General features: G+C 40.4%; 1 protein-coding gene across 3 annotated transcripts in view; it reads right to left on the bottom strand.

Annotated features, from left to right (window-relative positions):
* The window catches only part of ALKBH3 (alkB homolog 3, alpha-ketoglutarate dependent dioxygenase), a 53,055-nt gene that overhangs the window by 29,379 nt on the left and 11,481 nt on the right, over window positions 1-12,195 (bottom strand). For all 3 annotated transcript variants that reach the window (XM_082410571.1, XM_082410572.1, XM_082410570.1), the window contains exon 8: window positions 6,598-6,807. In XM_082410571.1, coding sequence (XP_082266697.1) covers window positions 6,598-6,807 — 210 coding nt within the window. The remainder of the gene's footprint in view (window positions 1-6,597; window positions 6,808-12,195) is intronic.

Genomic DNA, 12,195 nt, shown 5'->3' with positions numbered 1-12,195 from the left:
AGAGCTTCCACTCAACACTGTAGCACCAGAAATAAACACTCTCCTTCCTCGAAGAGCATACAGAACAAATTCCATGAAGCCTGACATCCAGCTGACCCCAGTCACCAGCAAAAGTGCAGGGTTCTCCAGTCATCCATTAAATCAGAACATTCATTCCCAAACCATTCCGGGACATAACCTGATCAGACATAATCTCCCACACCCAACCCTGCGCCCTTCCACTGTGTCCGCTGGAATTCTCATTCAGTGATGAGCAAACACCCCCCTAGATCTTCAGCCTCATGTGCTCTGAAGGTTCCCTCTACTTCCTTGTCCTAATCAAGAACTAGGTCCCTCCAGAAGATTCCAAATTCCCTGAAACTCTCTCTCCTGTGGAAGCTGATCACGTCTCTCATATCTATAGAGCCAGGGGATACTCCTTATTAACACTTTCAGACCATTATTCCCATGCCTCTCTTAAAAATACCTGCTCCTCTGAGCTCCTGTCATTAAAGCTGTCCACCTCCCTTCTTCTCTGCCTTGGTCCCAGGAAGTATAACAACCTCCTAATTGGTCTCCTGGCTTCCCCTCTTGCTCCTATCTAGCCCGAGCTCCACGCAGCAGCAACTGACCTTGTAAAATTTCAATCGGAACATGTCACTCTTGTACTTAACACATTTCAATGGTTTCTTGATGTACTTAAAATAAAATCCGCTCCTTCCTGAGGCGCATGAGTCTCCGCATGCTCTGGCGCTGGCCCACTCCTCCCATCTCATCACTTGCTACTCTCCTCGCTTGCTCACTCTGCTCCACTGTGGGGCCTTCTCCTCCTTCCTCAAACTCACTAAGCTCTTTTCTGCCTCAGCTAAGCAGTCACCCACCATGAAAATGTGGCTTATGAAAGACGGAAAAATTACCAGAAGGCTTAGGAACAGTTTTTTAGAGTATGGCAAAGGGGAGAGAAAAAAACTCTACCATTGGGACAACGTTTAAAAAACAGTCTGCAAGCAGATCCCATACCTAATTGGGGCACACAGAAACTTGACGAATCACTTTGGAAAAGGTTGTTCTCCCAAGACTAAAAGTACTATCGGTGGCAATACGAAACTGGGAGGCTCTCTGCAAAAATTAATTATTCCCAGTGGCAGTCAGGACATGCATTCTAGCCTGAGACAAGGCCCCAAGGAAGCAAATGATGATTCCAACTCCCAAAAGATCTCGTGTCGGTAGAGAATTCAGGTCCTACCAGGACTATTTATCTTTATCTGCTTAAACATGCACAAATTAATTTCCCACTCACTCACTCACGCTCTCCAAACCACTGCATGACCCTACAGCTAGGAGCTCAAAAACTCAGTCACCATTCCTGACCCACAGGCCACTTTACCCTCTCAGAGTCTCCTTTGTACTCCCTCAGTGAATGCCATTCACAGGCCAAGGCAAACTTGGAGGTTGGCTGTTCATTTTCTTTTTCAATTTCCACATCTGAAAGTCACCGTAGCAACCACCATTTATAACAGCTTAAAAATTCACTGATTACTGCAACAACTTTCATGGTGCCTTTCACAGGAAAACTTCTCTATTACTCCCATAAAGTAGCTCCCAATTATCATCCCCATTTACAAAAAAGGAGTAAGTATAAATGAGGCGGATAAGTGCTTTTTACAAACGTCAATAACAGAAATAGGAAACAAACCCTGATTTTCTAAACTTCATTAGGGAATGTATTAAAAAGATGATGGTTATCAACAATTTCTTTCAGGTAGGTCTTGTAATTTCTCAGAACAGATGCTGTAATCAGAAGATGGACTAATGAGAAGTGTGGATGCCCGGAAGAGCCTCAGCGGGGGTTCTGGCTGAGGTGGCAGTTCAGTCACCACTCCATGAAATACTACACAGTCCAGTTCATCCAATTTTCAAATGTAAGCTAGTCAGTTTATATTATTTTGGATTCCAATATCCTCACTTCTTCCACAGTCCTGGAAAAATATTGGTATTTATGATCAAACTGACCTTTTCATACTCCACTCTTCCCAGTAGTGTGTAAAAAACCAATTAGCAAGGGAGGTACTAGGAACCCAAACGCACTGGGAACTCTCAGAACCTCTACCATTACAAGTGGTTTTACAACCAACTCTTTTGGTGATATGAACAGAGTTCACATCCTTCAGAAGGTGCTAGAGAGAGGAATGGTTAGAGAAATGTCCAACGGGCCTCAACTCAATCACCTCAAGATGGACAGAAGCCCCTCACGTTTTCAGGATTCAGCTGATGAAGGACAGAGCTTACGCACGGGTAATTTTCTACAAAACAAGGCTTTTGGTATCCAAACCTTCAGTGCATCACAAACTTCCTATTATCTAATACCCACACCCCCCAACTCAGCCATCACTGTTTCTATGGTAACCGACAGAGAAATAGCAGCCTGCCAAATGGCTTTTGTAGTTCCTTTTCCAGCTTGTTTTTCAGTACAGAATTAAAACTATACTGGGAAAAGAACCAGACTAATCTTTACAACAGGGACATGATGCAGTTTGAAAAGTACAACTGGGTTTGGGACACGAGCGTAGAAAAGCTTTAATGAGCCCAGCTTGGGAGAATAAAAAAAGGTTCTTGGGGCTTCCCTGGTGGCACAGTGGTTAAGAATCCACCTGCCAATGCAGGGGACATGGGTTCGAGCCCTGGTCCAGGAAGATCCCACATGTCACGGAGCAACTAAGCCCGTGCACCACAACTACTGAGCCTGCGCTCTAGAGCCTGGAAGCCACAACTACTGAAGCCCGCGCTCCGCAACAAAAGAAGCCACCACAATGAGAAGCCCGCGCACCACAACGAAGAGTAGCCCCCGCTCGCTGCAACTAGAGAAAGCCCTTGCGCAGCAACGAAGACCCAATGCAGCCCAAAAATAACTGATTCACTTTGTTATAAAGCAGAAACTAACACACCATTGTAAAGCAGTTATACTCCAATAAAGATGTTAAAAAAAAAAAAAAGGTTCTTGGTTTCTAAAAAATGTCTACTGAGGTATATTTGGAAAGCTTTACTTTCGTCTTAAGACAGTGTATCCTGACATTGGCCTGAAGATGGATATGATGCTATTCATTCACGTTTAACTAAATTAACAAAAGAAGGGATGGGGTGAATGGAAGAGCAAGTCTACTGTGCCCCCAAGTACCTTATTATCATTAAAGGAAGTGGTAACTGACTCTAAAATCAACATGAATGAGCAGGAGTTGACAAACCTGGACTAGAGGACAGGGGAACGAGGATCGGCATCTTGGAGGCGTGAATGTTTAATCCCAGGGGTGACGCATGCATGAAGCTGCCTGAGCCAACTGCATGAATCAGAGGGGCACTGATGCTTAGGAAACAAAGGTCTCCTTACCATCTCAGCACAGTGAGAAATTGTTAGGAGTGCAATGTGTGGAACTGGGGCAGCTTTCAGAAGATCAGCAGCTACAGAGAACTACTACTTAAGGTGCCAGACTGCAAAACAAACAGCTGCTGCAGGGGTGGAGGAGTTTGAATGTTAAAAAAAAAAGGCTAATTCTCTTTGAAAGTGGCCCCAAACAGATGCTTTTCTGTCTCAAAACTGCATACTTGAATGAAGTACAGGCAATCTCACGATTCCTCTATGTCAGCTTTAGGTGAGAAACTTTGACTCAAGTCAAGCAGGTATTACCTTCTTCTCCTCTGATAGTTTAAAACTAACTGAATTTTGAAAGAGATGCCCTCCCACAACCTCTAGCACACTCCAAATGTCTTGATGACAGACATGAAAATTACAGTCTATAGTGGCATAGCGAGACAGGTTCCTAGGAGCTACAGAAAGTCAAGACTCCTACAAATTCCACACAGAAGACTAATTTATACTTTCTATTTTATGCTTTTACTTTGAGTTGTACAATATGAATCATAAGCCATGTTCTCAAAGCTATCACCACAGCTGAGAAAGAAAAGTAGACTGATTTGCAATAAACTTTTCCTTTCAATCCTTCAGAAGAGGGATCATTATCCTGTGATAAAGAGGATGTACTCTAAGATACATTTCCAAGGATGTCAACTCAAAGAAAGGCTTCTGCACTTCAAGTTTAGCTAGATTTGTGGAGCCCAAGATTTTTTAAATCTGTTAAAGAAACTTGAAGAAATCCTTCCAAAAGTTTAAACCTGGGTTTTGATTATCCAAGAACGGACTTTATGGGTTCTGGAGGAAAAAAGTAATTTTTAAACTGTATTCACTAATGCATGATTATAATTTCCCCATCTTAAACAAAAGCCAGATTTGAAGGAATACACAACTGCATCAAATTCAATCATAGTTAAGACTATGCTGGAAGCCAAAACTTATTAGAGTCAGTAACCTGACATACTGACACATTTATATTTCTTCCCAAATCTGTTTCCTCAGCCAACTTTGTTTCAGACAAATTTTCTGACTTGTCAGATCTGTAGTTTCATCAAATCAGCTACCATAGTTATAGTGCAGATTCCCCTGCTACTAGTGGACAATTAAAGGGACTTAACCACATTTTCAATGTTTCATGGCCTGTGCTTTCACTCATGTTCACCAAAATAGACTCTAAGAAGCCTTGAGAAGACAATGTTTCAGTAAGTATGGTCAGTGTCCCTCTTACACAGAGATTTTGCTCCAAATGGTTGCCCTCAGAAACAATGCTAAGTGGTAGTTATATTTTCCATCCACACACGAACCTATTACATAACTGAAATAGCTCTTGATCACCATGAATACGTTTTTATATGAGAAAATGAAGACCTTCAACTGCCTAGAGGGGAAAAGAAATAGCGGTATTCTGGGCACCGGAACATTGTTAACGCTTAATAGTTGGAAACTGCTGGTACAGCAAAATTAATTATCCAGAAAGCATGCTTTAGGAATTTTTAAGCTTAAAATCTATAAACAGGCCAAAAATGTTTTTAAAAAGGGATGATGGTGGTGGTGGTGAATGTACGTGTACAGAGAAGCAGTAACTGAATACTTAAATACTTGGCAACAAAGAAAATAAGAGCAAAGACTCGGAGACTCGGATTACACCAAAGATTACATTGGACACACTACAGCTTGTTTTCCAATCAGAAAGCTGGACGGATAACTCTGGGAGGGAGGCAGAGCACTAGCACGGGCCAGATCAGGAGCTCCAGGAGGGGAAAGATGACTTCACCTTACTTATCCATTGCTATAGCCCCAGCTCCCAGGACCATGCCTGGCAAAACGTTTGTGTTCTATATGCCTGGCTTGAGAAGAGGGTCTGAAGTGTAAAATGAGACACGTGGTGTTTCTCCACTATTCATACAACAGGAGACTTATTAAGGGCGGGATGAATTCTTCACATGTGTGAACTTGGGATTTAACTGAGTGGAAGCCTACATATGAAAGCGTAACCATACCTTGTTTCTCAGGTGGTACTCCCTGGTACATGAGAAGGCTGACTGCCAATGAAACCGTGAAGGCTATTCAAAGTGCTCAGGGAGCAAGTTCACTCAGTAAGTCACTGGCAACTGACAATCCCCCACTAACACAGACTAAAGTTTCTGTGCAAACAAAAGCAAAGAAAACCCAGTCAACAGAAAATATACCAATGAAAGGTGCTTAATGGCATAAATGCAAAACAACACAATATGCTTCAAAATTCCATGCTTGGAAACCCAAATACATGTCAGAAAAACAGCCCAAAGAAGTATATCTGATGGAGAAGAGACACAAGCACTGACTGCCTGATAATTATGTGGTCTAGATTAGGTCATACTCAAAACACAGCCTTGTAGGCCTTCCACACTGACTGGGTCTGGTTTAATGTTATAAACAAAATGACTGGGAACCTTGGTTAGAAAAAAAACATAAATCCTGGAAATAAGATAATTTGGTAGAGATTTGCTCTTAGAGTTTCTACTATCCTTCTATCTACCTTAGTCCTAAAGTTCTACACTTTTTGATTTAAAAACACTAATAGCCCTCATATCCCTCAAATGTCTTGTAATATAGGTAAGAGCTGGGCTGGACAACTAAAGTTATTCTACCGTTTAGCCACTGCTTGTCTGATAACCTGGCTTGAATTTCCTCTCTGAAAGAGTTTCAGAGCCATCTGGATTTCAGGAACAGGCTAAGAAGGCAATGAGGATGCATGTGATGCTCTCTCATAAAACAGAGGCAACACTGCCATGAAGAACACTTACTTAAGATTTCAGGGGTATCTTCCTTGAGACTCCCTTCTTTGCCTCCTTGCCCCCACTAACTTGAACCTTGCCTTTATAAGCCCTCCTTCCTAGCATTTATCATAATTGCAATTACTTGAGTAATTAGTAGTATCTGTATCCCCCCGTTTCCATGTGGACAGGGACCATGTCTGTCCTTTCCACCAATGCAAATAAGCCTCTAGCACCTGGCACGCGGCAGGCAATTTCTGTTGCATAAGTAAATGAACGAATGGCTTCTTTGGAAGTCAAAAGTTAACCATGGGGCAAGCAATCAGTTGAAAATGTTTCATCAACAAAACACATACTCCAATCCCCTAAATCTGAAAACAGGAGCCTTTTAGGAGCTCAGTTTTTTTCACAGAATATTAGATGGCAGGAGGAACATAGAATAAATAGACTACTCACTGGTGGGGGCTTCTTTCTCATCTCAAACATGCGTGTGGCACCAAAACTGAGTGAAGCAATGACGGGGCACCTCCCCAGCGAAGGTTCGTCATCACTATGCCAGTCCACGCCGTCCTTCTCATTTCGGTAGAGATTGCAGAGCAAGGAGTTGAAGGTGTGGCCAGTGTTCTCTTCAATTTGGTTCTTCAGCACGAGCAGCACAGGATGCCACTGCATTCAACAGGCCAAGAAAAGGGGCAGAGACAGTTCACGTAAGACACAAGGTGGCAGCCACGTGGAAAAACAGGAAGTGCGAAATCAGTCATGTTATAAACAGGGGCAGGAAATAAGCAAACCACCAGAAACGTAATAAACGTAAGCCTAGAAGAGTAGTTTAATTCTCTCCTGTTAGTTCTATTTTGAAGCAAGCTGACCTCTACACTTTTATTAAGGTACTAAATTTGGTACAGAATGCCATGAAGACCAGGCCTATCCACCCATCTCATCCTTTCCACGTTAAATATATGACGCTCGCAGAGAAGCAACTGTCGATACACTCAGGGCAGTCACCTCAGTAAGTCACTGAGGCAGCGTGTGGAGCAGTAAGCCTGGTTTGTCACCACAGCTGACGGGCCACCAAGAGTTAGCAGATGCAGACTGAAGTCTGAGGAGTGAAACAACTCTCCTGCTGGGTGGCCCTCTGTTCCATTCCTATTTTATCATGAATGGCAGAACTGCTCTTTAAAAAAAATATTTAATATTTCCAGAGTGGCAAACTTCCTAAAAACAGAACCTAGAGGGGAAAAACATTCTACAGAATGGAATCATAACATGGCTGTGAACTACAGAAGATTTAAACAGAGGCCACAGCCCTGCCTCCTGAGCACCGAGTTCACCTCTGTTTATATGCGGCGCTCAGCATCTTGCCACACGTACTTTAGGAAGCTATGACCCCTAAGCTTAGGTTGTAGTTGGGGGCTACAATCAGCACAGCTCATACCGGTTCTTGTTAGAACTCTACGTCCTGCCTCCAGGAAACCTCAAGTGCTTTACAGAGCTTCCTGGAGAACAGGAGTTCTCACACCGCTGGCAAAGATTACTGAGGTGGGAATTCCCTGGAGGTCCAGTGGTTAGGACTCCGTGCTTTCACTGCTGAGGGCCCAGGTTCAATCCCTGGCCGGGAAACTAAGATCCCGCAAGCCGTGAGGCACGGCCAAAAAAAAAAAAATTATTGAGAGCCCCAAGAACTTCTGTACGTATGGGTTATAGCTACAATAGTTACCATATTAAAAATTAAAACTAAAAAAAATTTTAATTTTTGGTTAATTCATTTAAAAAATAACAACCTCATTACATGTTAACGTAAGTATTATTTTATGAAAATTAACTATTTTCCAATACAAAAAATTGGTGAGAAGAGTGGCACTGTTTTGCAAATCTCTTTAATGTCTGACTTAATAGAAGAGTTGATTCTAATATCTGCTTCTGCATTTAATCTGTTACAATATGTTATTTCTGTTGAAGCATACGAAGAAAACTGCCTTCACACAGGTATGTAGTTAGAAAAAGGAAGAATCTTTTATAGTCTTTTCAAATAATTGTAAATATTCTTTGACATTACACCAAAACTCAACTGAACTGATTTCTTAAAGGTTAGATGCAATGGGGAATCTGAAACTATATCAACAAACTTTTCATATTGTTACATCTAAATCCACTGGTCTAGCTTGCACTTTGAATGGATGTTTTAATCTTGCATGATTCTGTAACATCAAGCATTGGTCATTTGGAAAATATTGGCTCACTGAGTTATGCAGACCCTTTTAATACTGACATATTTCGTTATACAATATCAAAAAATCATCTCCAATATCAAAAAATCAAAAAACCACTCATCTCTTCAGAAAAAGCTAAGTAAAGGGAAGAGGTCAGGCTCAAGGTGGTAGATATGAGTTTTTCCAGAATTCCTAATATTTCCTTGAAATCTCAACTTTTATCATTAGTGACAAATCTTGTCCATTATTTTCCTGGAAGTGACACTTCATTCATTTTTGAGAAAATGTCTGCTGAATACTCAAGTCTGAATAACTAGTCTGTGTGCCAGTTGCTCTTCCAAGTAAAATGGTCCATGATAAAAGCAGCTCGTTCAGCTTACAGCTTAAACAATCACACAAGTGTTTTTCCTCGACAACCATCATACTTGGTTTGTAGCAGGAGTGCCTTATGCATACTTTCCATTTCATCAAACAATTAAAAAAGATCAAGACTTAATAAAACTAATAGTGCTTAGTGCTTCATCAAGGGACATCCTTAAGTGAAATCAGCATTTTTTTTTGTTTTTGTTTTTACTGGAAGTGCAGGTAGTAAAGAAAACAATGATTACTAGTACAGTTTGGTGGCAATGTCTTGATTCATGCTAAGGCACCGGCAATTTTATTCACCATTACTTTTGTATCACCAGTGCAAATTCAACACAGTGAAAAATGTCACCTAGTCTTAGCATTACCATAAAAATAACTTTGACCTTGTGGATTCCCAGAAAGAATTTCGTGGACTTCCTCCAGGGATCTACAGACTCTACTTTAAGAACTGCCACTTTAAAGAAGCCCTTCAAGGACTTCCCTGGTGGCACAGTGGTTAAGAATCCGCCTGCCAATGCAGGGGACACGGGTTCGATCCCTGGTCCGGGAGGATCCCACATGCCGTGGAGCAACTAAGCCCGTGTGCCACAACTACTGAGTCTGCGCTCTAGAGCCCATGAGCCACAACTACTGAGCCTGAGCTCTAGAGCCCGTGTGCCACAAGTACTGAGCCTGCGTTCTACAGCCTGTGAGCCACAACTACTGAGCCTGCGCTCTAGAGCCCGTGTGCCACAACTACTGAAGCCCGCATGCCTAGAGCCCGTGCTCTGCAACAAGCGAAGCCACTGCAATGAGAAGCCCGTGCACCGCAACGAAGAGCGGCCCCCGCTCGCCACAACTACAGAAAGCCTGCACACAGCAACGAAGACCCAATGCAGCCAAAAATATAAATAAGTAAATTTTAAAAATAAATAAATAAAATAAAAATAAGGAACCCCTTCAAAGTCCACGTTCTATGTTTGAAAGCAAAGAAATGGATGTTCAGCAAAGGAAAGCATAATGTCATTATAAGGTATATCCCATGACTATTGTCAGGTAAAACTTCCAGGGAGCATATGTGGAAATCACTCAGCTTCCCTGTCACATGGAAATCATGGTAAAAGCTGGCATTCCTTGTTATGGATATTAGCATTACATTCTAAGCAGAGAATTTTATTTATTTATTTTATTGAAGTAACACTGGTTTATAACATTATATAAGTTTAACGTGTACAACGTTATATGGGTTGGCCAAAAAGTTCGTCCGGGTTCTTCCAATATTTCTATTTCTATATACCATACTGCGTGCTCACCACCAAAAATTTAGTTTCCATTCATCTCCATACAGTTGATCTCCTTCATCCATTTTTCCCTCCATTTTGCCCCTTCCCCTCTGGTAACCACCACTCTGTTCTTTGTATCTACATGTTTGGTTTGTTCACTTATGTTATTAGTTTTTTATATTCCACATATGAATGAAATCATACGGTATTTGTCCTTCTCCACCTGACTTAATTAACATAATACCAGCAAGGTCCATCCATGGTCTCACAAATGCTAAGAGTTCATCTTTTTTTAAATGGCTGAGTAGTATTCCATTGTATATATATACCACATCTTCTTTATTCATTCATCTGTTGATGGGCACTTAGGTTGTTTCCATATCTTGGCTATTGTGAATAATGCTATGATGAACACAGGGGTGCACATATCTTTTCAAATTAGTGTTTTCATATTCTTTGTATACATAACCAGAAGTAGGATAGCTGGATCATATGGTAGCTCTACTGTTAATTTTTTGAGGAATCTTCACACTGTTTTCCATAGTGGCTGCACCAACTTAAATTCCCACCAACAGTGTATGAGGGTTCCCTTTTCTCCATAGCCTTACCAGCACTTGTTATTTCTTGCCTTTTTGATAATAGCCATTCTAGCAGGTATGAGGTGATATCTCACTATGGTTTTGATTTGCATTTCCCTAATAATTAGTGATGCTGAGCATCTTTTCATGTTGTCCATTTGTATGTCTTCCTTGGAAAAATGTCTATTCAGCTCCTCTGAGAAGAGGATTTAAAAAAATAAACAGCAATAATAACAGACAAAACTCAGATCAAGAAAACAAATGTTATTAAACTAACATAGGTTAGTTCAAGAGAATAAGTTTCAAAGTAAAATTCCATAATAATGTTAGCAAGCTGTATTTCCTATTTATTTTATGACTTAAGCTTATCTTCATAGGGATAAAGATCAGATGCTAGAATTATACACTTAACAAGAAACACAAGAATGTAAAGGAGGATGATGAGAGCTTTTCGGCAATGTGACTGAGAAACTAATTAGCACTTCCTTGACTTGCTTAGGGACTGAGCACTGTGAACACACCAAATCTGCATTATGTTTCTAAGTGGATATATATTTTTTCTTGGTTATTTTTGGTGGTGAAGGAGAAAAGGAGAAAAAAGGAAATAATGAACTAGAGGATTAACTTAGACTCTCCAACCAATACTCTATATACAGATCCCTCAGAAGTGAACGTCTATATTAAAATTCAGAGTCATCTCGCTGTTCAGTGAATACATTCTATCCTTAAAAGACATCTGAGGAAATGAGTATGAGAAAATATGAATCACAAATGTAAAAGGGCCTATTCAGTGGATTTCAAACAGTGTTTTGTAGAGACGTAGGTACCACAGAGATGTCTCTGGGATCACAGCAGGAGAAAGGAGAGGTCAAGCTGGGAGGACTGCCAGTCAGTCGAGATACTCTTTTATTTTCATACATTGGGTTCATACAAGATTTAGTTTGAAAAAGGAGTTTAATTACCTATGGTTGAATCTCTTCCTGTGCTATGGGATACTAAACTTGAGGTAATAACAACTTTAAACTAGTACCCCCAACACATATAGTAACACATTAGGGAATCCGCCCTGAAAAAAAATCTGAGGCATCACTTTTGACTTTGTTCCAGATGGTATACAAACTAAATTTATTAGCAATAAATGCAAAGTTATGAGCCAGCCAAATTCAAATTAAAAAACTCTAATTTGACAACCTTAATATCCAACAAAAGAGGCTTGCTTGAATAAATTATGCTACACATAGATTATGGAATACTACGTCCTATTAATACAATGTTGTAAAAGAATAATGATACTAAAATATGTTAATGATATAGTAAAATGAAGTGTAGTATACAAATAATTGATTTTATTTTTATAGAAAAATTCTCTACATGTATTTGCCTAAAAAAAAGAAAAAAAAGACTGGAACCAAAATATCAGGTGGAACTATTATCCAAAATTTTAATATTCTTCATACTTATCTATAGCTTCTAGATTTTCAATAACAGACACATATTACTTACATTATAAGAAAAGGATTGTCATTTAAAAAATTCTTTTGAAGAGTTGTCAAAATGTCCCCAAGCATAAGTGGTCACTCAACTCAGCAGATCTTTGTGCCTTATGTTTATTCTAAAGCAGTGGTTCTCAACCAAGGT

This window comes from Balaenoptera physalus, assembly GCF_965194825.1.
Source record: "Balaenoptera physalus genome assembly, chromosome: 10".
Lineage (NCBI taxonomy): Eukaryota > Metazoa > Chordata > Mammalia > Artiodactyla > Balaenopteridae > Balaenoptera > Balaenoptera physalus.
Note: the sequence above shows the minus strand (reverse complement) of the source record. Positions and strands in the feature narration are given on the sequence as shown.